This window comes from Maylandia zebra, linkage group LG16 (genome assembly GCF_041146795.1).
Source record: "Maylandia zebra isolate NMK-2024a linkage group LG16, Mzebra_GT3a, whole genome shotgun sequence".
Classification (NCBI taxonomy): domain Eukaryota; kingdom Metazoa; phylum Chordata; class Actinopteri; order Cichliformes; family Cichlidae; genus Maylandia; species Maylandia zebra.
This window is the reverse complement of record NC_135182.1, coordinates 6,437,339-6,464,163: the sequence shown is the minus strand read 5'-3', so window position 1 is coordinate 6,464,163 and position 26,825 is coordinate 6,437,339. Positions and strand designations below refer to the sequence as shown.

Genomic DNA, 26,825 nt, shown 5'->3' with positions numbered 1-26,825 from the left:
TTTTAATTCTACTTTCTGCATGTCTCACACGCGCATTTATGCAACAACCTTTTACTACATACAAGTGCTTTCTAGCAAACATTCACACACATTCAACGGGAGCAACTCAGCGTTCAGTATCTTGCAGTCTGGAGTAGATTGGAGCAGCCAGGCATCAAACCACCAACGTTCCGATCTGTAGATGACCTGCTCACTCCTTATATCTGGAACAAACTCCCAGAAAGCCTCAGATCAGCTGAAACACTCAGTTTATTTAAATCCAGGTTGAAGACTCACCTATTCTCAGCTGCATTTGAATAAAGCACCAAATCCACACTTTTAAGCTTAAATTTCAAAACTTAAATTTAACTACTAATTTTATCTACTGTTCTGATTTTATCTGCTTTGATTTTATATACTGTTTTGTTTGTTTGTTTGTTTGTTTGTTAATTAGTTTGTTTGTTTGTTTGCTTGTTTTAATCAATTTTAAATCATGCTTTTATTTGTTTTTGTTTCAATGTCTCTGTAAAGCACTTTGAATCACCTTGTTGTTGAATTGTGCTATACAAATAAACTTGCCTTGCCTTGCTCTACCTGCTGATCCACAGCCATCCCGATAAATTATCAGCACAATAAGTAACAATATAAAACTTAACAGTCACAAGAAACTACAACATTAAGAGGAAACTGCTGTTAAAGTAATACCTCAGTGAGAGACACTGTATATTGTCATTTATGGCCCGATACTTAAGCAAGACCTCTGTTGCAGCTCCTTTGTTTGTTTGTTTTGTCCTCCAGCTGCTAGGATAAATGCACTTCTGAGCACAGGATGGTCGCACATGTCTGCAAAAGGCTGCAAGCCATGCTTTCAGCAGGGATGTATCCCCCTTCATGGTTTCTCAGCTTCATCTTCATCAAGTAAAATAAGGAACCCTGACAGAAAGCACTGTAACAGTCAGTCTTTACAGGAAGAAGTTGTAAATGATAGGGGGAAAATTAGTTATTTAAATTTTTTAACAGAGTTTGGAATATAAAAATCAGTTATTCACAGAAGGAAGGGCTTTTGGAAGTGTTTTTCGAAAAGCTGTGAATGCTTAGGGTACACAGCCTAAGAAATACGAGTTATCTGACTGACACACACACACACACACACAATATAACTTGTACGCTACTTGAATAGAAATCTCACTTGTAGAGAAGAATATCAGCAGCCTGGAGGACAGGATATGTGTAGAGACCAACGCTGCCTTCGTTCTTCACTTTGCTCTTCATCTGGAGGAAAAGACAGAGGGAAGGAAGTTGAAGCAGAAAAAGAACAACGATGAGGCAGAAACACTAAAAGCAACCAGAAATAGAGCCAGACAGGAGAAAGATGGACTCAAGCTGACTTTTTTCCTTTTCCCCATAAAGAGCCATTTTCACTTTCATGACTCATAGACTGAAACAAACGAGGTACGGATGAGTTTGCATTTTTGAAATCAACTCATCTGTTGGGTAAACGAAAGGTGTTTTCTAAAGAGCAACAGAAACAAGAACAGAGAGACGTGAGCTCTGTTGATCCTCGCTCGTCGTGTATTAAAACTGCACCCAGGAGTGAAGAAAAATTATATGAATTAAAAATGCGGCAAATGCTGCAGAGAAACAAAATAAAAACGCACAGACATGATGAAACTTAAGAGAAAACAGAGGAATTAATTTAATTTGTAAGTGTTCCACTGAAGGTAAGAACTGATATGGTGGGATTCATGTTTGAAATATTACTTCAGTTACAAAATAGCTATAACATTACAAACTCCTTTTGCAGCTTTTATAATTATAACTGTGTTTTTTGTTTTTATTTATCATTATTAATTAACTGAAAATACGCCCTTGCAAATAAACCATTTTTTGCTTTAAAAGATATTGTAGATATTGTATAAATATATACAGAAGTTATATCTCCGAGTCATCGCTTTGCCAGAAACTTCCAGTTTGTATTAGTGTATGTGGGTGCCTATATGTCCTTTACATGCTGGCTGTGCATAGCTCCTGAGTCTCTAAAATCACACTGACCAGGTTACAACTCTGGCTCTCCGTCTGTCACTGATGTGTAAAGAGCTGCAGATGTTTGTCTGTTTGATCGATAGCAGTGCTAGCACACACACCCACACACAGAGAGCAGAGAGGCCATGCAAAATCCAACCGAGAAGCCCTTTTCCTGCATTGTGCGGGGGTGTGGTTGCGTTTAATTGTGTTCAGAAGCGTAGCATGAAACTATCAGAAAATGTTTTATTATTTTCTTCTCACCGACGCTCTTCTGTCATTGTTCACAAGCTCGCCCGACCACCGCGGCACTTGCTCCTTCTCAGCCGTTCAACATTTAAATGTTTGAATGAATTGCTTTAAATTTTGACAGATGCTCGTAGTGACTTGTAAAGCATTACTGCATTTTTAACAGGCCACATTTAAATAAATCAATTCAGTTTGCACAGTAAAAGACAAAAGAGACAAGATTATGAAAACATATACCAATATAATGCATCATAAATATTACTCAGTCCTTAAACAACAATGACATGAATGTCTCATAGTAACAACTTTTCTCTAAAGGTTCCAATAGGCTAACTGGTTGATTGCATTTGCATTGTATTTTATTATTTTTTAATCATTCTGAATGTTTTATGAAATTTTGTTGATTGTGGATACATGCAAGCCATCTTTAACATGTAGCTGACCCATTTGCCATATACTTATATACATATACATACTAAGCAACCACAATGGGGAGGAAGAACTCCCTTTTAACAGGAAGACCATTTAAGAAGGCCCAGGCTCAGAGAAGTACAGATGGGTAGAGAAGGATACATATACAAGTATATTTACCAGCAAGTGATGCGGTTTGGTTTCAGACATAGTTTTCTTTACTCATGTCCACATGCTGGTGCTACATGAGTGAAATCTGCACCACAGTAATTCTTTTAATTATAATTGTTATTTTAAAATGAGCACTGATACAAACAACAAAAATAAAGACTTGTGCGTGATCATTTTATACACAAGTGTCTGCTGGAGAAGATCTCACCTTCCACTGTGGTAGGTGGCGGAGCCGAGGCATACTGGTGAGACAGCCGAGGATCCAGGAGAGCTCAGCATGCTCGGACACCTGCAGTGACGAGTGGGGACACATCCAAATGTCAGCATACACCTTTCAATCTATCACCAGGCTGCAATATTAATAATATTACCACTACAGATTAATATGGCTGAATCACAAATATCTACGAACTTGTTGGCTCACCAGTCGGTACCTTATAAGCTGAAGTCATGAAGAGATTTCTTTACACGAAGTCTAACAGAAACCAACACTGTTTTTTACATGTGTACAAGAGCCAACCTCCTGCTGCTGTATACATGCAAACTCCCAAGCACGTTGAACTCACTGCACCGCTTAGTCCGGTTAATTAAAGAAGAGAGCCTAACCTCAGGGAGGCACCAAAGAGATAAACAGAAGAAGTAAATTACGCAGGCAGATTAAACAAACACAGACGGATGGATAAAAAGTCATCCACGGGACAGCTGGGGTGGAGGAAAAGGAGGGTAACTCCCTGGCGCCTCTAAGTGGAAGAGAAGAATACTGCCTTTTTACACCTCTGCCTGTCACACAGGTGCACCCACTCTCACCTGTAGGCTTATACTCATTGTATCAGTTTTTTTAATGTGTTTAATAAGTGGGATACTAACAAATAAATACTGGCAGACTAAAAGCTGACCCAGCCTAAACTTCATACACCGATGCTGGATTTCTATACCTTTATCGATCATTTATTTTAATAATCCTGGCAGCAAATTAGCTACTGGGAAAAGAACTTTGTATATATGGAAAGTAGCGCCCTCTCAGAAGCTCATAACTGAAATCTTTTAATTCAAAATCTATCAAAGCTGCCGTAGGGCCAGAGGCAGGGTACACCCTGCACAGCTCGCCAGGCTAACACATACACACAGACAACCGTTCACTCTCAGTGGAGGTGGGTTGGTTATTCAATTAGAGGATTAAGGAAATGGTTTTTACATGTGGACAAATAAACCACAACACAAAGAGGTGAATGTTAATGCAGTGTAGCTGATGCATCTGGTAGCAGTAAATTAACCCGATGTGAAAAAAAAAAAAGCTTCTGTGTCTAACAGCCAGTGTTTGGGGATGCAGGAAATATCCTTGTGCTTCAGCAAATTAAAGTTTATGGACACTGACTATATTGCCATCCTCTCTGTCTCTTGCAGCTTGAAAAGCATTCTGGGGAGCATGATGTCAACAGCAGACAGCAGGGACATAAAGCAGGATTTCAGGCTAGCATGTAGGGGGCCGGTATGCATTACACACTGCAGACAGACAAGAGATGGGACAGATGTCGATGACAACAAAGAGAGGGCAAGGATATGGTTTGAACAGTGCAATAAAACGCTGATATTTAAAAGGCTTAGTAAAAACACAGCCTCCATTCATGCTGTATCGTAAGAAAGCCCCGCAACGAGAGATATGCTAATGTTACGGATCATATCAGCATTAGACTGACAGTAACAGCCATGGCAGCAGCTCCTAAGGCTGCAAAGAAGGGATTTTAGAGAACAGCTAACAGTTGCCTCAACACAGTAAATCCACTTTTCTGGTCAATACTTATAAAACTCAGTGGTATTAAAAAATGAAGTCAATGAATCAGCAGATCCGCAAATCCTCCGAGTTTAGCTCGTCACCAACTCTTTGCATTTTTTCAATTAAGCCCAGTATTTTCTTTGGGCGGCCATCGTATTTTTACATGTGGAGCGGGCGTGTTCAACACGGGGGTCGCCTTGCTGCCAAGTTATGTGGCATGAAGCTAAACAAGAATAAAAATAGGACTCTGTGTTTGTGTGTGTGTGTGAGGAGTGGGTGGCAAAGAAACACAGATGGACTGAACTATCCACACATACACACACACACCCACCCACCCAACTTAACTTGTGAGTAAGAAAAGAAAAATACACATGTGGTGTCAGGGGAGAAGCAAACAGCTGTTCTGATTTCTCTCTCTCCATCGTCAGTGTGAGCTCAAGCCTAAATTCGGGGATGATGTGCTGAAGTGCTGCAAATGTTAAGACTTGTCGTTATCCTTCTCAGTTTCTTTCACGTGGGCTAAAGAAGGACTTAACGGTGGTTTGTGTCAGTTTGTGTTTTTACAGGCTCTGTGAATTGGTTGAGCACACATTGGAGATAAGAATCAGGAGCAAGGAAATAAACATTTTGGGGTCTGTCAGCATGTAGGAAGGTAAATATGAGAGTCGACATCACGAAAATAAACCGTTTTTCTTCTTTGAAAAACCAGCAATGAGAGAAGAAGCTGCCCAGCTTTAAAAAACAACAACAAAAAAGACAAAAAAGGGCACTTCTTTTCTTAAACAAACACTGATGTGCTCTCTACTTGATAACCACATGAAATGTGAAAAATAATCTGCAGACATGAGTGTGAAATCTAAATTATATATACATGCAAAGCGCATGTTGGGTTGCATTACTTATCACATATAAATAGTACTTTCTCCACCTGTGAGTATTCATTTATAGACAGAAGTGTATATGCATCCAACACACTATGTAGGGAACTACACAGCAAATATAACACATCATATATATTTATAAACGGCATCAATCAAACATGCCCAACTCACCTGAGACTGCTGGAAGAGTATCGCTTTCTCTGGGTTGATACCGCAGGCCAACAAGCTGGCTGCCATGTCCAGTATGTTACTCTTGAGCTGCGTTGGATCCTGGGGCTGGGTGATGGAGTGCAGATCCACAATGCTGTAGAGGACTGAGGGGTACTGGTCCTGCAGGGACACCCAGTTCTCCAGAGCACCCAGGTAATTTCCCAGGTGGGGCACTCCAGTAGGCTGAATCCCTGAGAATACACGGCCACTTCTTGGAGCCTCCTGGGAAAAAGAAGAAGGAATTTGCTCGAGTTGGCTCTATAGCACTTTGGATTTGATAATGAAATAACATCACGGAAATGTAATTACAAATGATGTCATGTATAATCACATGAGCGATCAAAGATGTTCCACTGTCTTCATCATACCTCTGAACACTAGTCTCTCTTATTTTAGTTTCGCCAAATCACAACAACAGTGGCCGCAAGGTGCAAAAAACCTCAACAATCAGACGACCACCTATGAGCAAGTACTTGGTGACAATGGGAAGGAAAAACTCCCTTATCGCAGGAAGTAATCTCCGGCAGAACCAGGCTCAGGGGGAGGCTGAGACCAGTGAGGGGTGAGGGGAAGGAATAGAGCCAGAAATATCAGAAATATCATCCCTTTTTAGCACATTAACTTCTGTTCTTAAAACAGTGCCTATAACACCAATGTCTCCAGATTAGCGCAACAATGGTTGGTTGACTTTAAAAGTCAAAGCTAAGGCCAAGACAAAAAATCCTTGAAAAGGGAGAAAGTTACCACTAGAAAGAAGCCTGTAGAGACCGAAGTGTCAGTTGGCAGGTTGGGGACCATTAGCAGTCATGCTTGTATTACTAAGATGCTAACTCCATGGCTAGCACCTCTGTTCTCTCCCAAACACATCCAGCACAAAGAATGCATCACCTCATTGGCCAACAATATCACTTACAACCATCCAACCAGCTTCAAAGCCTTTCATTACCATAACAGAAAGCTGCACAAAAAGGGGGGGATAAAAAAAAAAAACAGCATAAATACATCACATATAACAACAGCAGCCCACCATAGGGTAAGGGTTTTTTCTATAATTAAAACAAGGACCTTATTTTAGAGACAGCAGCAGGGTCTCAACACTCACCAATTGAAACAGGGAGATCAGTATTTGTGGTTGTACCACTGGACTAAAACTATATTTCTCTTCCTGCAGAGTCTGACTGGGGCCAAACACCTCATTTCTCCTGGCATCAGTCGGCTTCACTGAACCTTGGCTTTCAATTAGCCTTGCTAGGCAAGAGTCTTAACCTCTGCTTGTGCCACCACACGATACAATTAGAGGGCAAGCAGAGTGGCACCTGTTATGACACATGAAACCACGCTGGCATCCAAAACTAGGGCTTTTTGACCAAAGCCGTTACACAGTAGATTAGGGCTTCAACAGAGCAGAAAGACACATGAACACAGACTGGAACTGTTTTTGTTGGTCTGGCAGAAAGACAAAATCTTTGGCGCTTTGGTAATACACATAACAGCCCACAGTGGAGACAAGGATTCAGTTCCCGGCAGAAGTGGCTTGGATGAATGCTCAAGGTAGATAAAAAGAACCACCGCATGCCTGAGGACTAGACCTTTGAGGTCTGCAGGATGACTCCGTGGCCAGAAATACCTGCCAATTGCCTGCTTTAGAAAAAAAGGAAGGTTCATGGGCTGCATTGTTACAGGTGTGTTATTACCTGTGTACCAAAATACAATGGAATGCAAATCTGGAAGTCTAGTTTTAAATAACTACATGGATCCATGAATTTAATCTACAGGACTTTACACAAGGTGATGTGTATGGCTCAAGCACCTCAATCCACCAATAGTAGGTAACTGTAAGCTAGTAACAGTACCACTGCAATATATTAGGAATGTGTGTTTAATGAACAGTCTGTGCATTAAAGTTGCTAGATGATCTCTAATTGTTTAACTGTTAATGCCTGAAGAACCTGCATTGTTTTTGTTGTAGGATCCCCCCACTATACCAACACATAGGGGTCTTATTGGATGGAAAGTGGAGGCTGTACTTCTGTGTTCAGGATAAAAATTGTCCTACAAATATGCTCTGAATATGCTGGCAAGAAGCAAAGGAAGAGATTCAGCAGCAGACAAATCAATCTTACCACAAGATCCATTTAGAAGGTGCTATAGTTTTCAGTACTGGACCGCGGATTGGATTCTCCCCACTTATTACTACCTCCGTATGCTCCAAGTTATGTCTATCCAAAACCTCTGAAAATGAAACTTGTGCTAAACTGTCAGATTTTATGTAATAACCTCGCAGTCGTTTTCAAAGAAAATATGTTAAGCTTTATATGAGATAGCACTGATGGGTTGTAAACAGCAACACCTGGACGTTTGACTGAAGAGCCCATTTTAAAACTCCCCCCAACCCCACAAAGCCCACAGGATCTCCGCGTTATCGCCTCAAAATCTGACTGGCGATCATATGTTCCCCAGCTGCACTTTTCAAGGTTATTATAACTAATCATTAAAACCTGAAGTTTTCAGAGGATATCCTCTTCAGTCACCGCTCAGAAATCAGTTATCTTGACAGCTTGCTGAACTAAATCACATTCAATCTGACTGAGGGACAGGCTCACCACAGCATCTGAGATCAGATAACAGTTGCTCTCTCACCGGCGTAGCCCAGAGGTTCTACATCTTTAAACCCTGAGGGATCGAATAACAACTGCTGGGAGGCCAGCGTTGGTCCACAAAGTCTCCATCTACTGGCCTGAGGGAGCAGCTTTCCACCCAGCGAGAGAGAGGCAGGAAGGAACTGGGTGCTTATGTCATTACCGACAGGGTAATTGCGCTGGAGTGCCATTGATGCTGAGAGCCTCTTAAGAGGTGTCAGGATTGATTTGGGTGCGGACGGGACCCAGAGTCTGGCTCATGTGTGTTCTCACCTCGAGCTGACATGCCAAACGCATGTTCCCTCCCCTTCTGCTCCGGCCCCCAGGGGAGGCCATTAGCCATGCAGACATGGTAATGGTGTCATTTGAGCCAATCGAGTGTCAAATGAGAGTCAACGCCACAGCTAACTAGCCACTGGGCAATCGTGGGCTATCGCGCTTTAAGCCACTTTGCCAGACACCTCTGTGTTACTTTTGGTCTGAGGAAAGTGTCTTTAAACACATGCCACTATAGCTCTTGGAGGAGAAAGTAACCTAAACAAGTAAGTAAATCAACTAGAGCACGATGACAGAGGTGACAGCAAACGCTGTAAAGCAATTAATGTTTGTAATGAATACTGCGCTGCAAAGCCAACAGCAATAAAATATTATCAACAAGCACACTTTTGCCACGCACGATATTAAATTCAATAACTTGTGAAATACTTGTATAGTGCTTGACCTTACATCTTTAAATGACTCCCAGTGGTATGTTAGACAATTTCCAGTAAGATAAATCAGATATATTTCTTACTCTAAACCAGATTTAAACATGTTAATAAAGACCTGAAACCATCATAAAATAGTGCTAAAGTTTGGCCATTTACAAAATGCTAGAAATCACAAGTTATTCTATTTTACAATATCACCTCTGCCACAGAGCTTATGTGTTTCATAGCATTTACCAGCATGTATTTGTCTGTAATCACAGTGGTCAGAGGGCCGGTGGCGCCAGTGTCCGGCAGCCTCGCCTCTGTCAGTGCGCCCCAGGGCAGCTGTGGCTACAACGTAGCTTGCCATCGCCAGTGTGTGAATGTGTGTGTGAATGGGTGAATGACTGAATGTAGTGTGAAGCGCTTTGGGGTCCTTAGGGACTAGAAAAGCGCTATACAAATGCAGGCCATTTGTATAGCGCTCGAAAAGTTTTGAATGAATTATGATAAAACTTTGTAGGGGTGTAGAGCGGAATCGTGTTTACAATCTTACATCCACCAAAGGCCTTCAAGGTCAGTTTAATATTTTACTGGTCTAAACTGGAAAAAGCCTTAAAACTCAGAAACTATGATTCTTACAATATGATGTCACATTTTACCCCTCCAACAAAGTCAATAGATTGATCTGAAGCTCATTCAGTTCAGTTCTATTTATACAGCGCAAATCACAACAACAGTCACCTCAAGGCGCTTTATAGCGTAAGGTGGACCCTACAATGATACATACCCACCTCATGAGAATATGATTCTTATGATTGTAATAATAATATACATTTTGTTATGTACATTACAGTAACAGGTCTTAATCATTTAAATACACAACAATTTGAATACATGTGCAATGTGCCTTCCCTGAATAATTTTTTAATTAAATGAAACTTGTGATCAAAACCTTTTTTTTTTAACTTATTCACATTTTTATTATTAAATAATTCAAGGAACTGCACTAAACACTGAAAATAGATACACGTACTATATCTACAAAGATAAAAATTATAAAAGAAAATATTTATATTCAAAATTGTGCATGTTAAAATATATTTCAACAGGGAAAATAATAAAAGCTGCAATTTGCAATTGTTTTTACTACACTACAAACTTCTCAAAGTACATTTAAAAGACCAGAGAGCGAGCTGCCTTGGCAGAGGTTTTGCACTCTTGAGGTGCTTCTTGTTGTGTTCTTTGATCATTTCTTTCTGAGGGAAATAATATTTTGGACCAAATGTTGTGTTTATTCCTTTATTTGAAAATGGAACAGACACTCTGTGGGTTGAAATATTCCAAAAACTAAACTAAACTAAAAAAAAAACCCACTTTCAGCCACCAAAGTGAAGGAACTCTGGCCAGCTGGCCTTACAACACTGCCGTCCCTGGAGTATGGCAGATGGTGTCTGGCTCACATATTGTCAATTCAAGAAAAAACAAAAATCAAAAAGAAAAATAATTGAGACAAAAGCCTGAGTAACAGCAGACGTTAATTCTTAGTTAACAAATGAAACACTTCCTTCTTGTCCAGTTGCTGTTTTATACAAGCAAACCTCTGTTGAGCAGTGTTATCTGTCTTCTTCTGTCTCCTTCTGCCTCATTCTCATAGTTGCTGGATACCTGCTGATGACACGGAGCAGACACGGAAAACGCTGGCCATTCTCGTCTCATATTTTTACACCGACAGGAGCGCGGTGCTTTCAGACCGCACCGTCGCAAAGGCGACGAAAGCTTTCTTCATCCACGTCTGCCATATGCTAAATGCATTACGCACCATGTGTGTGTGACATTAACACCAACAGCTAGAAGGTTACATACACTAAAAAGGCCATGCTTTCACACTTGCACTACCTTTCCGGGAATGTGTGTTCATTTGTCCGCGTGTGTGGTATTATCCGTAGGGATAGCGATCATGTGCAAACAGACATATGTCCACACGTGTAGTCTATGCCTACATCAACATCAGTGAAGCTGTGAAGGTGTCTGTCCATGTGAATTTGACAGCTCACATCAAGTGGAAAGAACACTATCAGCCAGTCTATCCAAAACAGTAACATGACTTCGATCCCATCCACAAGCTGCGTTATTAAATGGAAAACAACTGTCACAGGCGCCACTTCATTCCAATCATTTGAAGACGAGGAGAAATCAGTGATTGGTTTCCCACAGTTTAATAGAAAGTCTCATTCCAGGAAAATTTCCGTCTTCTCTCCAAAGTATCCCGCAGCACTGGAACAACTGCATATTGGGAAATGACAAATATTGGATTCATCATTTGACTGAGTGCGAGCTACAATGAAATTACACCCTTAACGAGGAATGTGTAAAATGACAGATAGCAGTGGGAGCAGATGCATAAAAGTGGATACACAGACTCTGGGCTTGAATCTACAATCATATATGATTTTCCTCTGCTAGATTAAAGGCCATACATATGGATGCTTCCAACTCACATGTAGGCTGAATTGGACAAAGCGTGATCGAAAAGTTTTCACTGTGGAAAACCGTACCCACGTCTCTCCTTCATGGCTGCCTACTTAGAGAGCACTGCAACGTTGTTTTTTGTTTTGTTTTTTACATTTCCAGCTGATACTATCACACTTTGTTTGCCTTCGAAACGTAGAATAAATGTACACCTCATCTGAAGTCTCGGAGAAAAGCACCCATTCTTTTACACATCATGTCAAGCAGGGTTTTCTTAATTCTCCTTTTTACACATCCCCGGCACTCCTTTATTTAATCTAGACATTAATCATTGCAGACGCACATAAGAGTGCAAACTTCAATTTCTAAACCAATTTCCAGTAGCGAGAAATTCACGCAGACCATTTCCTTTTGTGCTACATGTGAGAATGGCCAACTGCGCAGAATTTATGCTTTTGTTACTTTTGTTCACTAAAGCTGCTACGTAATCTGAAAAAAAAGCAAGCCAAAACAGACCACAGGTTCATCATCATCATCATTATTATTATCACTACAACTGCTGCTATCAAGCATTTGTAGCTTCCAGCTAGTGTGACCCGACAGTCTCGAACTAGCTATGTTATTAATCATAGCCATGGTTTTGGTTGAGCTAAAACTTGCATAACACCTCATTTCTCTTCTCAGATCTCCTCCAGACTGCTTTTCAGAGCTCATACATCATATCAGAGCCTCAGTGTCCTGGAGTGGTCCACTGATATCTCTCTCACCGTGGAGCCGAGGAGGAGGTACGACAGTCACCGCCTTTTAACTACACCAATTTCAGCACGTCTGAAGGGGGAAAAAAAGAAAAAACACCTCTGGGAGCATCGCTGCTTTCCCTGCTGTGAATTACCATCAGCTCTTTGTGGGCAAGCAAAGTGCCCCAGATCTAACCATGTCTGTGGAGCACAGAGATGGGGCCAAGAATGGAGGATTTTCGCTGCGCTCCTGCTGAGTGTCTTGCACATTGGATCCAGTGTTCTTATTCTGTCCTGGGCACTGCAGGCACCCCATTAACGCCAACATGCTGAAATACACTTTGACACAGAGCCCCTCCCCTCCTTACCCACATATCTTTCTTCATCTCTGTCTACCACTCACTTAGGGACCTGTTAAAGCAGGCGACCGACAGAGCTGCACTTCAGTCAGGTATCAAACAGGAAATAGGGCTTACTGTACTCCCACCATCCTCACCGCTTTTTTCTTGAAAGCATGTGTGTGTTTAGCCAATGTGAGGATACACTCAAATTTGAAACAAAGTCCATATGACCACAGAGAAAATGTGCACACACCATGAAAGGTGTATTAATGAATTTAACTGAAGAAAAGTAAATGAAGTGCTGGATAAAGCAGGGGACAGAAGAACAGGAAAAAATGTTAAAGGAGGAAGCAATATGATTTTTTTTTTTTTTTTTTTTTTTTTTAAATCAGACTGTCCAGTCAAAGGCATTTTTTTCCTTTTTTCCCCCCATTGAGTGGGTTGCAGGGGCAGCAGAAGAGAAGGCCCAAAAGGAGCAATTGATTAAATCTGTGGTTGACGTGTGGGACAGGTGAGATTGATGAGGTTCCTCTGAGCTTCACACTGTGCAGAGAGCGGGGCTACAGGAACAGAACACTGCAGTGTGGCAGGCCAGGGCTCAGGGCCCGCTCGCGCCGTGGGGTCCCTTGGCTGATTAATGGGACTGGAGGCCCTTCAAAAACAGCACTCCCCGCAGACAGGGCTCAACAGTGCTCCAAAAATAACCAAGCAGCAGAGGCAGCTCCGGCCTCCAGTCCTAAATGTCTGCAGCTTCTGAAGAAACCAGACTTCAGTATAGCCTGGGGGGAGATCATCAAGAGGAGCGCTGCCTACTTAAGACAGGAAACTTGGATCTGGCTCATTAGAAACTAAACATTTAATGACTTTTCTAGTTTATGGGAAGTGACAAACACTGACAGCCGATAGTGTATCAATGACAGTGTCCTATTAGGTGCTGATGTTATTATACATAACACGTGTGAAAGATGGTTAATCCAAAGAAGCAGAAACTTCACACCATTTAACATTAAGGCCCATAATAAAACATCTTCCTAACACAGATTTAAAAGACTACTTTTGAATACTTTAGAAATTTTTAACAACATTCCACATCTCAGTGTTTCCCACAAACCTCCATTTGATTTCCTGGCAGCAGGGCAGGGAAGGATACATGCACAGGTGGATGCATCTTTTGCGCACCATCACACTTCCTTAAAATAACTAATAAAAGAATTAAACAGTTTTCTTTCGCAAATGTAAGTACAGATATTTTGTGACAAATAAACAACACAGAAATGATCAGCTGCCTCTTTATTGAGATGCCCAACCCACAGTTTTGGTTAGAAATTAGCTAGGATATGTGAATAGCTCTCGTTGCCTCATTGAACTTGAACCAATGGCACATAAACCAGTCCTGCAGCTGCTGCAGGTCCTGTTTAGATTCCCCTCCAGTTCACAGCACATCTGCAGAGCAGAATAGGGCTGCCACGATTAGTCGACTAGTCACGATTACGTCGACTATCAAAATCGTCGACGACTAATTTAATAGTCGACACGTCGTTTGAAGCTTTGTAAGATCACAAAAGACGCAGGAATAAGTAGTAGGATTTAAGAGTGTAATAACGGACTGAAACAGAAGATGGCAGCACTGCATGTACAAGGATGCCAGCTGCCGTTAAACCCCGAAGAAGAAGAAGAAGCTGTGTCCCAGAATTCATAGCGCGGCCCTGCTCAGTTTCCAACAATGGCGGCAGCTAGTAAGTTTTAATATTACGCTTATTATTCTTTCTGGGTCACAAAATAAACGTTTAACATATTTTCAGGTGAGAATGTAGCTGTGTAAACCTCAAATATCTGCTCAGTTTATCAGGACACCACATATTTTCAAAAGTGCTCCGAAGTTTTCGGAGACATCTGTTACCCACTAGCTCGATAGCGAGCCGGGGGCAAGGTCACTAGAGCTGTGAGAACACCGGACTCCCGGCAAATCGCGTCTTTCGCTACTCAGGTTAAACATGATATATAAGTCACTTAGATAACTTAAAAATGTTATAGTTTGGCTTTTTTAGTATTTTATTTGTTCCTGAGTAAATCGGTTTGGCTGAGATTAAAGTTATAGTTTTTAAACAGCTGAATAAACATCAAGCAGACAGCTGATTATCAGAAGTGTGAGATGCTGGAGAATCTACTCCGGTGTCCTGTTATATTTTAGATAGCAAGGAGTTTATTAAACTTCACCGAAACAATCTGCAAATTTCATTAAAATTTAATAAACTATCATCTTGTCTTTATTTTTAGTTAGCACAGACCGTAAACACTTAAAGCTGTAAGCTAATGATAGTTATATAAGAGCAGATGCTGCTGGTGCAATAAGCTGTAGTTTTACGTCCAATGGATTTGATTAGTCGACTAATCGCAAAAATAATCGGTGACTAGTCGACTATCAAAATAATCGTTTGTGGCAGCTCTAGAGCAGAACAACGTCTACTTCACTGAAACTCAAAAAAATGGGAAGCGTTGGGGATAGCTGATTAGCAGTAATTGAAATTAAGATTGAAGGGATGATAATTTGTGATGAAAACTAGTCATTGGGCAACTGTTCCTTCTGTTTATACAATTCAGGATCGTGGAGGGGGCGCAATTTATTAACACCAATTAACCTTAAGTGTATGTCTTTGGACTGTGGGAAGCAGCTGGGAGAATACGCAAACTCAAAATTTACTGGCTAGCCATTAAATCTGAACCCAAGAACTTCTTTCTCTGACATGATGGTGCTAACCACTGCATTGCCAACCTTCCCATCTCTTGGATGTATGTAACATCTACAGCTATATGACCAAGGGGTAACTTGGGTTAGAAACCAAATCTCCACTGCAGATAGTAATTTCAACTAGCCAAGCCTGTGGATGAGGAAATGAGCATAATATATACAAAAATCAAAAATGTATCATTTATAATACATCTTTTCTAAAAAAAAAAAAAAAAAAAAAAAATAGACGTTAATAATCATTTTATGTGTGATGATGTTGGAAAAAAAAAAAATTTCATTCAGACTGTTCACCCCATAATTAAAGAGAAAGCACACACACACACACACACACACACACACACACACACACACACACACACACACACACACACACACACACACACACACATATATACTAAATAAACTATGATCAGAGTAAGATGAAATTGAACCTGTTGTAAAGACATAAAGCACCGTTTTTCATGCAACAGTGTTCACAAATCTTTCAGACTAAACAGTGGGCGCATGAACTTCATGGACCAATCAAATACTAAAAATGCAGAGCAGCTTTGCATTTGTATTTATCAAATAATGAGGTAGCATGGCAGCATCAGACAAACACACCAATGCAGTTTTTTGGAGGGGGAAGTTCAGCTCACCTTTCACTTTAAATGCTTCTAGACAGAATAAGATCGCTAACCATTCACAGCAAACTATTTAGCATCCTAATTTTAATATAATAAAGGTTATCATTCTCACAAAAGATGAATCAATCCAAAAGCAGGATCACTGACTACAACCCAGCTCAAGTTCAGCTTTGCTAGAGCCAAACCAGTTTGCCTACAAAAACGATCCCATGAGCAGCAGCTGTGCACAGCTGGGAAACTTCGTTTATATTGCAATTTTTTCACTCTTACATAAACACATTTATACCAGAGCTACTTACTTCCATGCTTTGGCTCTGTTCAAGCCATTTGAAATAGCTTCATTAAACCATTTCCTTCCCTTTCAATGTTGACAATGGATATGTTTAATTTCATTTCACTTGCTGGAAACAAATGACTGACAGGAACTCAAAAAGAAAAACAAGTAAGCGTCACAAGACAGCAAAAACCTAGCCAGCGCACACGTCATAAATTTGACAATATGTAATTAAAGTAACACTCAGGGTGAACCTCCACCTCTGAAGAGTGCAGTCATTTCCGTCTCCAAAGGCAGTGTCTCTCGATTTGAGTGCGACTCAAAAGACACAATATCAGATACTCGTTTGGTTTTAATTAAAACTGTCAGAAGCTTGGGAAAAAGTGCTGCAGACAGCACAAGCTGAAGCATGGAAGAACTAGTAAGATTTGTCAGGTACCACTGTGGGCACGTCTGTGGAGCGACTCTGTAATTCGACTTAGCTATATGAAATTATCCAAACGAATACGCTGACATATGGGATTGCTTTAAGAGACAGGTAATGTGCGCGGCATCTGAGTGAGGGCCCCGGCTGCAGAATGATTACGACAGACCTAATTACACAGGAGGGACTGCTGAGAATTAGCGGGCTTTTCTGACAGTTGAAAATAAATAGGGCAGTTAATGAACATCCTCAAAGGAGAGACTGTGTTTCCGCGCTCTCGCAGGCCCCTCCCGTGTGGTGTGGGAACAGCTCTAATGGTTTTAACTGACACTCGAGTAAGTGAACGTGGAGTCAAGGAGAACGGAGAGAAAAATTAGAAGTCACTTCCTCTTTCCTGGAGCTGGGGGCTGACATGACTGATATCAACCAATAACAGGAGCACAGGCCGGGGATGCCTGGACAGGGGAGGAACATATTTACAAGTGATGTGAGGCTGGAGGTAACTCCGCTGTAGAGCAGGGGTCCCCAATCCCAGTCCACGAGGGCCGGTGTCCCTGCAGGTTTTAGATGTGTCCTTGATCCATCACAGCTGATTTAAATGGATAAACTACCTCCTCAACATGTCTTGAAGTTCTTCAGACGCCTGGTAATGAACTAATCATGTGATTCAGGTGTATTGACCCAGGGTGAGAGTTAAAACCTGCAGGGACACTGGCCCTCGCGGACTGGGATTAGGGACCCCTGCTGTAGAGTTACAGTAGAAATATTTCAGTGCTATCCAAACAAATCTGCAGTTTCTCAAGTGCAAAGATACAAAGATTTATATATAAAGATTTGCTTATTTTTAACTGAGAACTGTTTTTTTTTGTTGAGGACAAAAAAAATAAAAAGCTATCACAGTACCTCTAAAAGCTAGTGTAAGACAATATATACTGTATTAAAAATTACTTAATGCCTCTTTTTCATTTAATTTAGACACATAAAAACTTAACAGTAAATATATCGAGTTAGACAGAGCTCCACTGATGTACCAGCTATCCGATATTAACGATATTGAATTTTTAAAACAGCCTATAACAGAAAAAATGTAATTAAAAACTAAAGACACAGGACGAAAACTATTTATTGATGTTATGACTGTTGATGTTGCATAGTTCCTCCAACAGAGGGCGCCCTGCAGTGTCCCTGTGTTTGGAGCGCCACAAACACGACAACGAGCTAATCCAAGCAGAGCCCGCTGAAGCATAAACAAGTTATTTTTAAACTGTATTTTCATATCGTTTTACGAAGGTCTCATAAATATTTATGCATAACAAAAGTTTGGGAAATTTGTTTGTTTCTTATGTCTGAAAAGAAAAGAAATAACATCGGCCAATATCTTGGATTTTTAAATCATTAAATACCTGTGATACCTCGTCTCATGTGCTTGTAATGAGTAAGACACCTGGCTAAGGAACTCACAAGATGAAATAAAAATAAATAAAGAAAATATAGATATACTTTACTTATTTCGAAAGTTCTCATAAAAAAAAGAAGTAGTGAAAAAAAACAATGATGGCATAAAAGTGGTTTAGTGTAACAGTGTTTTAAGAGTTGTAACAGTGCAAAGTTGAAATAAGTGATTATAATGAGAAAACAGATGATTCCCTGTTAGATGTGTTACGCTGTACAGACGTAGCTTGAGCCCTTTAGAAAGCTTCTCTGCTGCATGTCCAGCAAGTGGTGGCACAGTGGTTAGCACTGTTGCTGCACAGCAAGAAGGCCCTGAGTTCAATTCAGGCCGGGGTCTTTCTGTGTGGAGTTTGCATGTCCAAAGACATGCAGTTTCTGGGGATAGGTTAATTTTTTTTATTAATCCTTTATTTATCCAGGTAAAAAAATCTCATTGAGATTAAAAATCTCATTTCCAAGAGAGACATGGTATCATGGCAACAAAAGTCACATACCACATAGGTATATAACATTTAAAATTCAGACCTTCCCAAAGTGTGGGGCCCGCCCCCTAGGGGAGGCGCAGAGCCATTGCAGGGGAGGCTCGGTATGAAAAGGGGGGAAAAAACAAAACAACAACAACAACAACAACAACAACGCTTGGACACTGCTATCACGGGCGCCCACACAAACGCAAAGCAGGAGATGAAGCATCGCTGAATATGTTTCCAAACCAACTTCATTCTAAGCCAAAGACTAGAAAATATGGTGAAGCAAATCTTCCCTACAGAATTGGTTTTCCCCTTCGTAGGGAGCAGCGCTGGGCTCTTCAAATCATGGACAAACAGGATCCCACATTCTTGATTTTTAGTTCACAAACACTTGTTGTAATGACTAAATACTTTGGAGATATTAGCTCTTTATACAGTAAAGTTATAGTGGGATACAAATAACATCAGGCTGATCCTGCCACAATTTATTCCCCCTGTCTAAATCACGGACAAACAGGATCCCACAGCCGTTTATGGTTTTAAACCCATTTTGCACAGGGAGGCATTTTTTGAAAAATGTATTGATAGCAATGTTGAATATTATTACACAGGAAAAAAACAACTACATGTAAAATAATCACACCGTGACGCCTCTGCCTTTGTAAACGGAGGGTCAGTAACTGCGTGTGTGTAAGCGTGTAAAAACTGAAGATAGTCAGATTAACAGTATTTTGTTTCTGCAATTCCTCTCATGTAAACAATAACGTGGCGCACAGCGTGACGTGAAAAAAGGCACATCCCTTTGACGTTGCGTGACGAACTCTGTATTCCTCGTCCACACGGAAACGCAAAAAAGGAGTTTTAAAAATCTCAGTTTTCGGTTGTAAACACCGTTTACATGTGGACGAAACAGCTGCGTTTTCAAAAATACCCGTGTAGGTGCGGACATAGCGTAAAAGAGTTTATTTTCTTATTACCTGTAATTTATTGCAGTTTACTTGTATTTGCTTAATTGTTTACTAAATGTTTGAGGTGTGAAATAAACTGCAATGGAGCAAAATATGGGTGTGTGTGGTTGGAGGATGTGTTTGTGTGTGTGTGTGTGTGTGTGTGGGGGGGGGGGGGGGGGGGGCGTGAACATTTTTCTTGTAAAACAAAGGGGGGAAAGTTTGGGAACCACTGGGTTAATTGATTAATCCAAATTGCTCATAGGTGTGAATGCGGCAGTGAATGTGAGCGCAAATGGTCGTCTGTCCCTGTGTGTTGGCCCTGCGACAGACTGGCGACCTGTCCAGGGTGTACCCCGCCTCTCGCCCTATGTCAGCTGGGATAGGCTCCAGCGCCCGCCGCGACCCTGAAAAGGAGAAGCGGATGGATGGATTACAGTTTGTTAAGTGACCTCCCAAAGAGTCCAATTTGCAGCCAATCACAGGGCCAGCCTTCCCGATGAGTTTATTCAGTTCAGTCATCGCACAGCTCCAATGCTGCTCTGCCAGCAGTCCGCAGCCTAGTACTGGCTGTTGCACATACTGAAGGATCTCAACTTCTTTAGAAACTGCAGCCTGCTCTCCCCCTTTTTGTACGCAGCCTCTGTGTTGCGCATCCAATTCATCACCATGCCGTCCCAGACACAGGCTGTGTAGTTTCCTCTTCCCTCTGAAGACTGGTGTGTAGGCTCCGGGCCTCCAAAGCAATGACAACAACTAGAGTTTTGATCTCAAGACTTAAAACAAAAAAAGACGTTCATCTGCATAATTCCTGAAATAATTTTGGAATTGATGCACTAATCAGCACCACAACTGCATTCTAAGACATTTTATACCTTTCAGCTGCAATGTCTCTCACCACCAAAAAAAGCTGGGAAAAACATGCGTTTCTAACCCGTTCATCCAGCCAGGACTGCAAAAAACAAAGCAAAACAAAAACACATTTTAATTTTAGGCCTTGGCAAGTTGATGTTTCCTCGCTGATATTTGCTTTCCCAAACAGGCATCAAGGAGACCAATATTTAAAAGCAAACCACAGCCGACAAACATTTCTCTCCAAATCAAAAGCATCTGACAAACGGTCGCACTTCATCTTTGTGTCAGTCCGTTGAGGCTCACTGACTTTTTACAGTGCAGAAAAACCTCTAAAAGAGCATCTTGTTTGACGCACATCACACCTCGGAGCATTGTGAGCACGCTCGTGTTTGCACTCGGCCGTCCACATTTGGAGAAAATTAAAACAAATGAAAACCAACACTTCATTTCTGATGTTATTGCTGGTAATGAAGCACCGCTGTGATGCTTTCAGAGTCCCCCCCAGCTTTCCACCCCTTCCTCCCCTCTCGTCGCACACCTTCTCCGGCCCCTCCAGAGACTTTGGCTTAACAAAATACAGACGAGATGGCAGTGAACGCAGATTCTGTGTTACAGCTCGTACATCAACCAGCAGTGGAGTTTTGAGCAGATGGGTGAAGTTTGGAGGTGCACAGTCATGCCAGAACAACTCAATATTTAGGATTGTTGTTTTTACGTGTGCCAAGGGACTCATCGTTTGCCTTAACACATCATTTGCTTCGCAAGGGCAGCTGCACAATGATAAAAAGCCCTAAGCTGACTTATATTAGGCGTGTTTCTCGAATCCACTGAAGTCAAAAAGGTACACTTAAGGAGTGCTACTGAGGATGTGATGTCACATGCCAGACTAGGAAAATAAACTCCACAAAACAAACTCAAGCCAGACGAGCAAATGAAAACTACTAAAATAGTGAACAAATACAACGTGTTACATCACGGAATAAATCTTCAAACTCATGCAGAAACCAAAAACACACTAAATGACTCTTGATAAGAAAAAAGAAAATGAACTGTGACACCACTAGTTTATATAACTGAGACAACCATGTCTTGCTTGCTTAATTCAATCTCAGTTTACTTCCTCCATTTCCCAGAATCCCTTTCCAACAGGGACTGGGTGAAACTATGTTTTGTTCTAGTCCAAACTACGGCCCCAGCCTCCAATATTCCTCCAGCCAAAGGAAGAATATTGGATGATTGCACAGAATAAAAATAAACATAAAGTGTAATGAGGCGTTCCAGGTTCAAAACAGATCAGAACATTTTCCCAAATTGTCAGCAGTTGTCCAGATCCACAACTTAGCTTCATCCCAGCCAGTTATAGCCACACTGCACATCATTTTAATCACTTTAGATTGATTTCCAGAATTCCTGTAATTTTTCCAGAATGGGTCTAATTATGAATTTGGAAATTCTAAAAGTAGTTGAATTATCCATCCATCCATTCGCTTCCGCTTATCCTTTTCGGGGTCGCGGGGGGCGCTGGAGCCTATCCCAGCTGTCATAGGGCGAGAGGCAGGGTACACCCTGGACAGGTCGCCAGTCTGTCGCAGGGCCAACACACAGGGACAGACAACCATTCACACTCACATTCACTCGCACATTCACACCTAGTGACAATTTGGATTATCCAATTAACCTATCCCCACAAGCTGCATGTCTTTGGACGGTGGGAGGAAGCCGGAGTACCCGGAGAGAACCCACGCAAACACGGGGAGAACATGCAAACTCCACACAGAAAGACCCCGGCCTGATGGTGGAATTGAACTCAGGACCTTCTTGCTGTGCGGCAACAGTGCTAACCACCGTGCCACCGTGCTGCCCGTAGTTGAATTAATCAAACTTAAAAAAACAAAACACAACAACAACAACAACAATAATAATGCTAAACTTATTACGTTTCAGTACATTTCAGCAATTTAAAGAACAGTTTTTTTTAAATGTATTTATGAGGTTTCAGTGAGAATATTCATTTCCAGGATGTGGAACCTGAATTTAATATCATCTGTCTTTATTTTCATCCAGAGTGCAACAAAAAGTACAAGTTTTTTTTCTTCTTTTGAACAAGAAGAAATCTAACAGCTGCGACTAAAGAGTGTAATTTAATCATTGCGCCAAAAGGAGTGTCAGTACTTTTCATACTTCATACTGTGTACAGTGACACAGTAGCATGTCATTAGCGTGAAAGCTCTCCGCTGTAAGTAAAGACACACAGGTTGGTAAAGTAATCCACCACAAAAACATTGCTAACAACAAACCTAACCATATACTCATATCACCCTGACCCAGCTGAACGTGGATATTTTAAAAAAGCTAACAAAGGAAAGGTGGCTAAAGCTAACCAGAGCTCAGAGCCAGCCGCAAGCCAGCAGCCTCGGTATAAGCAAAAGATCAAAGTGGCTACAGGAAGATTATTGAGATGAGTGAAAAAGAGAAATGGGTTGATGTCCTGTCATCTAGTGAAGTTCTAAACATCCTAGAAGATGATGTAATTACTGACATTAGCTTTGTTACACAAGTCTGCTGCACCTTCTTTTGTTCGGTAATACATCAGGTGGGTGTAACTCATCTACAGGTAATTTTTTGTACCTTCTGTCAGTAGCTGAACACATTGTTTTCAATTGTTTAAATAAGTAAGAAATTTTTATTCCTAAACCAGATTTAAAGCCAAAGAGCTTTACATTAATATAAAACAGAATAAACAAAAATCTGACACTACATTCACTCACAGTTTACATGAAATAACCCAAATTAATTTCAAATTTGAAAACAACCACACTGAGGCTGATCTCAGGTCCCTTATGAGATTATTATACAGTTTTGCTGCAACAACAGCACAGGCATCAGCTCCTTATGAAATAAGCTTTGACCACAGGATGATCAGCAGTCTCTGAGAACTCCACTCTTAGAAAGATAAATTGGCCAAGCCCTGAAAAGAACCCTGTCTAAAGAAAATTCTTAATATAGGCAAACATCAAATCATAAAGTAAACACAATAAAGAATCTGGCGTTTTATTGCCAGATTTTGATACTTCTCTTTTAGTTTTTAGAAATCAGTCACATGGTTACAGGAAAAAATAATAAAAACAATGAGTCAGAGTGATGTTTAGGTTCTAATTAGCTTATGGTAGTTTACCTAATGAGAAAGTGTTTTTAATGGGAGTAAAAGAAGAAATAACAAGCACCTGACTAACGTCACAGAAATATCTGTGATGACGGAAATATGGTGATAATGTGACCCAACATAGGTTGTGTCGCCTGTTCGATACATTATGTCAGTTAGATTTGTGAATACATCCTTGTCTGCAAAACAGCACTTCATGGTGCACATGCATGAGACGGACTGGATCGAAATAGGACATATGCGAGGCTGACTAATCTGCAAATTCTCGCCCCTGCCATAATACACCTCTATTGAGTTTTTCCACCTTCCTTGTAAAGAAGAACTACACGTCAAGGTGTTGCTGCAGCACACAGAGCATGTTTAGTGTGAGTTTATTAGAAACGGACACAACACTTAGAAGCCATCTAAACTGCTTCAAAGGGTAATGCACCTGTTAATGTGCATTGGTCGTTTATTAGCTGACCTTCTTTGAGTTCTCAACACGAAATAAACACCGAAAGCATCGCTTTCAACGAAACTCTTATCAGAACAGCGTTTATTGCGTATGAATTTTTCACCCACGAAGCTCGTGAATAACTACAAAAGCTTTCTTGCAAAGCATACCTTGTTTTCCGGACGAAGTCCTGCGCAAAGCAACCTTACAGGCGAGTTTAACTTCTGAATGAATCTGGGGAAATGTTTCAAGTTATTCCGCATGGGGAGCGCCATCTTTGATTATAGCTTCCAACTACGGCGGCTGTGAAAGGACAAAAAGGACAGCGGCAATTCAGAGTCAGAGCGTTTTGAAATGTGGTGGCAGGACGGGCGGCCTACGGAGGGAGGTGGAGCCCATATGAGAGCCTAATATTTAATCAGAAGTAAACAGAGATCAGAACTGGTTTGGCAAACACTCAACACAGCCTAAGGTTTATATGCAATCCTTTGCCCTCACTGTATTATACAAAAAGTGGCACCAGCAAGAAATTAAACTTCATTTTGCACCAAGCAACGTTTTAGGATGTGTTACTTTAATTTGTATGTTGCCAAATCACAACAGTTGCCTTAAGACACTTTCTATGGTAAGGTAAGGACCCTAAAAATTAGAAAGAAACCCCAACAATCCCACACCCCCCTGTGAGCAAGCAATTGTCAACAGTGGGAAGGAAAAATGTCATTTCACCAAAAAGCAACCTCCAACAGAACCAGGTTCAGAGAGGGCAGCCATCTGCTGCAAGCATTTGTGGTAAAAGCCATAATTGTACTACTTCAGTAATAGTAAGGTTTTATCATCAAAATATATTTATAATACCTTATTAAGTAAAAACAGCAAAAACAAAAATAATACATAGGGGCATAGAAGAAGAAACCAGCATAACATAGAAATGCTCAAATAAAGTATACTAAATTAAAACTACACTTTACCAATTACTTGAGCAAATGTACCCAACTGAGTTTAGTCACTGGTTATACTGCATCCATAGTCTGATCCTGTGATATTGGGCATTTTAAGGAAAATAAGACTCTTGTCCAGTGATACCAGTGGGGAAAGTGCATGTGCATATTTCCATTACTGAGTACTGCTTGGCCACACAACACACAACAGTGGCCAAGTTAGTAGAATCCAAAATTTTCACTATTAAATAAATGGTAACATGTTATAATATGGCCGATATCTAAGGTTGTAATTCCCCTAATTATTATTTTTTATTACTATGTACTGTTTCATTGAACCTAAAAAGGTCGGTAAAATGAAACCATTATAACAATGAAATAACTGCAATGTAACACTAATTTTTCTGTAAGCAATTTTAGGTATAGCATTAGTCATTTTAAGTAGCAGCGTATGTAAATTTAACTAGTGCACAAGTAATTTGCGTAGTGCCCAACTTCTGGGTATTTCACAGGGGACGAGACAGAAATGATACTGTTAGTCATTTCAAGTACTGCTCAAGTCATTTTAATTATGCAAAATTTCGTGGTAATTTTGTGGAAACATAAACAATATTTCCCATCTTGCATTTTATGTATAGAGTACTTCTCGGAGTGTGGGCCATGTTATGAAGTCTTTACATTATTTTTTTTTACATTTAAAATTACACAATTAAAAGTGCACTACCTAAAATCATTTACACACTACTTAAAGATACTTGCAGTATAATTATTTCTTTGTTGGTTAACCCCTTATTCTAGTGTAGTTACCTTTAACTATGAGCAGGTAAATAAAGTTAAATTGTAACTTCAAATAAACTTCGATTTAATTGCAGGGGAGCTCTGCCCCAAGATGTAGGCTGTTTTCTAAAGTGTTACCTAAAAAAGAATAGTGAAATATGTAAGTGCAGTTCATTATGATGTTATTTCTTGCTGCCTTTTTTATGCTTTTCATTTAAATTCCAGCAGTTTTTAATTTTAAAGCATCATCTTTCCACCATCTGTTTTAAATTTATATTGTTTTTTTTTTCTCAAAAACACTTTCATTTCTTAACACTACTTCTCATTACTAAATGTTTGTCAGACAGCCAACAAAGCAACGAAAGAGAATTTCATGTAATAAGCTGTTGGTTTGATGGGAGTAAGTCTGCATCCAGTTACTCAACATATCAGGAATCTCTTACTTATTAAAAAAAACCTACAGTTTTGTTTCAGTCTGCCCACTTTTTTGTCTTTCCTTCCCTTAGAAAAAAAACAAATTTTGTTGTTACTATCAACCCGTTTCATTTCAGAAATAAGACTGTATCACTGAGAGGTATAACCATATCATCAGAGTTTATGCTTTTTCACTTGAGGCCAGGTTTTTGAATGAAAAAGCTAATTCGCTCTTAGCTCCAATAAAACAGAGATCTAATGGAAATTTTAAAAAAAACACCAAACTGTACAATATATGAGAAAAGTTCATCACTGAGTCTTCCAACTGAAAACAACACAAGACCTTCCTGCCCGTGTGCACCAGCTGCCTGTGCAGAGCTACAGTATATGCATGTCTGTGCCTGTGCAGCTTATGGAAGAGAAAGATATGCAATTACACCCTTTCCCACCACCACATATACAGTAGACTATAGAAATGTGACAGACATGTGTGCTTTCCTCATTGTCTGACATCTCTATGTTAATTGGGTGCTGTTGTGTCTGCCTGCTTCTTTAACAACTGCAGGGAGCAGCTGCAGAACTCCTCTATAGCTTCCCTCATTACAAAGTGGTGATACACATACTGTAAGTGATTATTCTGCACGCTGGCTAAGGTTACATTATGTTTGCAGGGCACACTGGCTGCTCACAGTCGCTGAGACCTCTTATATCTCAAACATCTGCTCTTG

At 40.5% G+C, this 26,825-nt stretch overlaps 1 protein-coding gene across 1 annotated transcript in view; it reads right to left on the bottom strand.

Moving 5' to 3' along the window:
- wars2 (tryptophanyl tRNA synthetase 2, mitochondrial) overlaps window positions 1-24,299 on the bottom strand; it is a 30,024-nt gene extending 5,725 nt beyond the window's left edge. Inside the window, exons 1-4 of the mRNA XM_004571978.3 lie at window positions 24,139-24,299; window positions 5,659-5,919; window positions 3,041-3,121; window positions 1,169-1,251 (exon numbers count right to left, since the gene is read on the bottom strand). Coding sequence (XP_004572035.1) covers window positions 1,169-1,251; window positions 3,041-3,121; window positions 5,659-5,919; window positions 24,139-24,243 — 530 coding nt within the window. The 5' untranslated portion in view covers window positions 24,244-24,299. The remainder of the gene's footprint in view (window positions 1-1,168; window positions 1,252-3,040; window positions 3,122-5,658; window positions 5,920-24,138) is intronic.
- Between the last annotated feature and the right edge of the window lie 2,526 nt (window positions 24,300-26,825).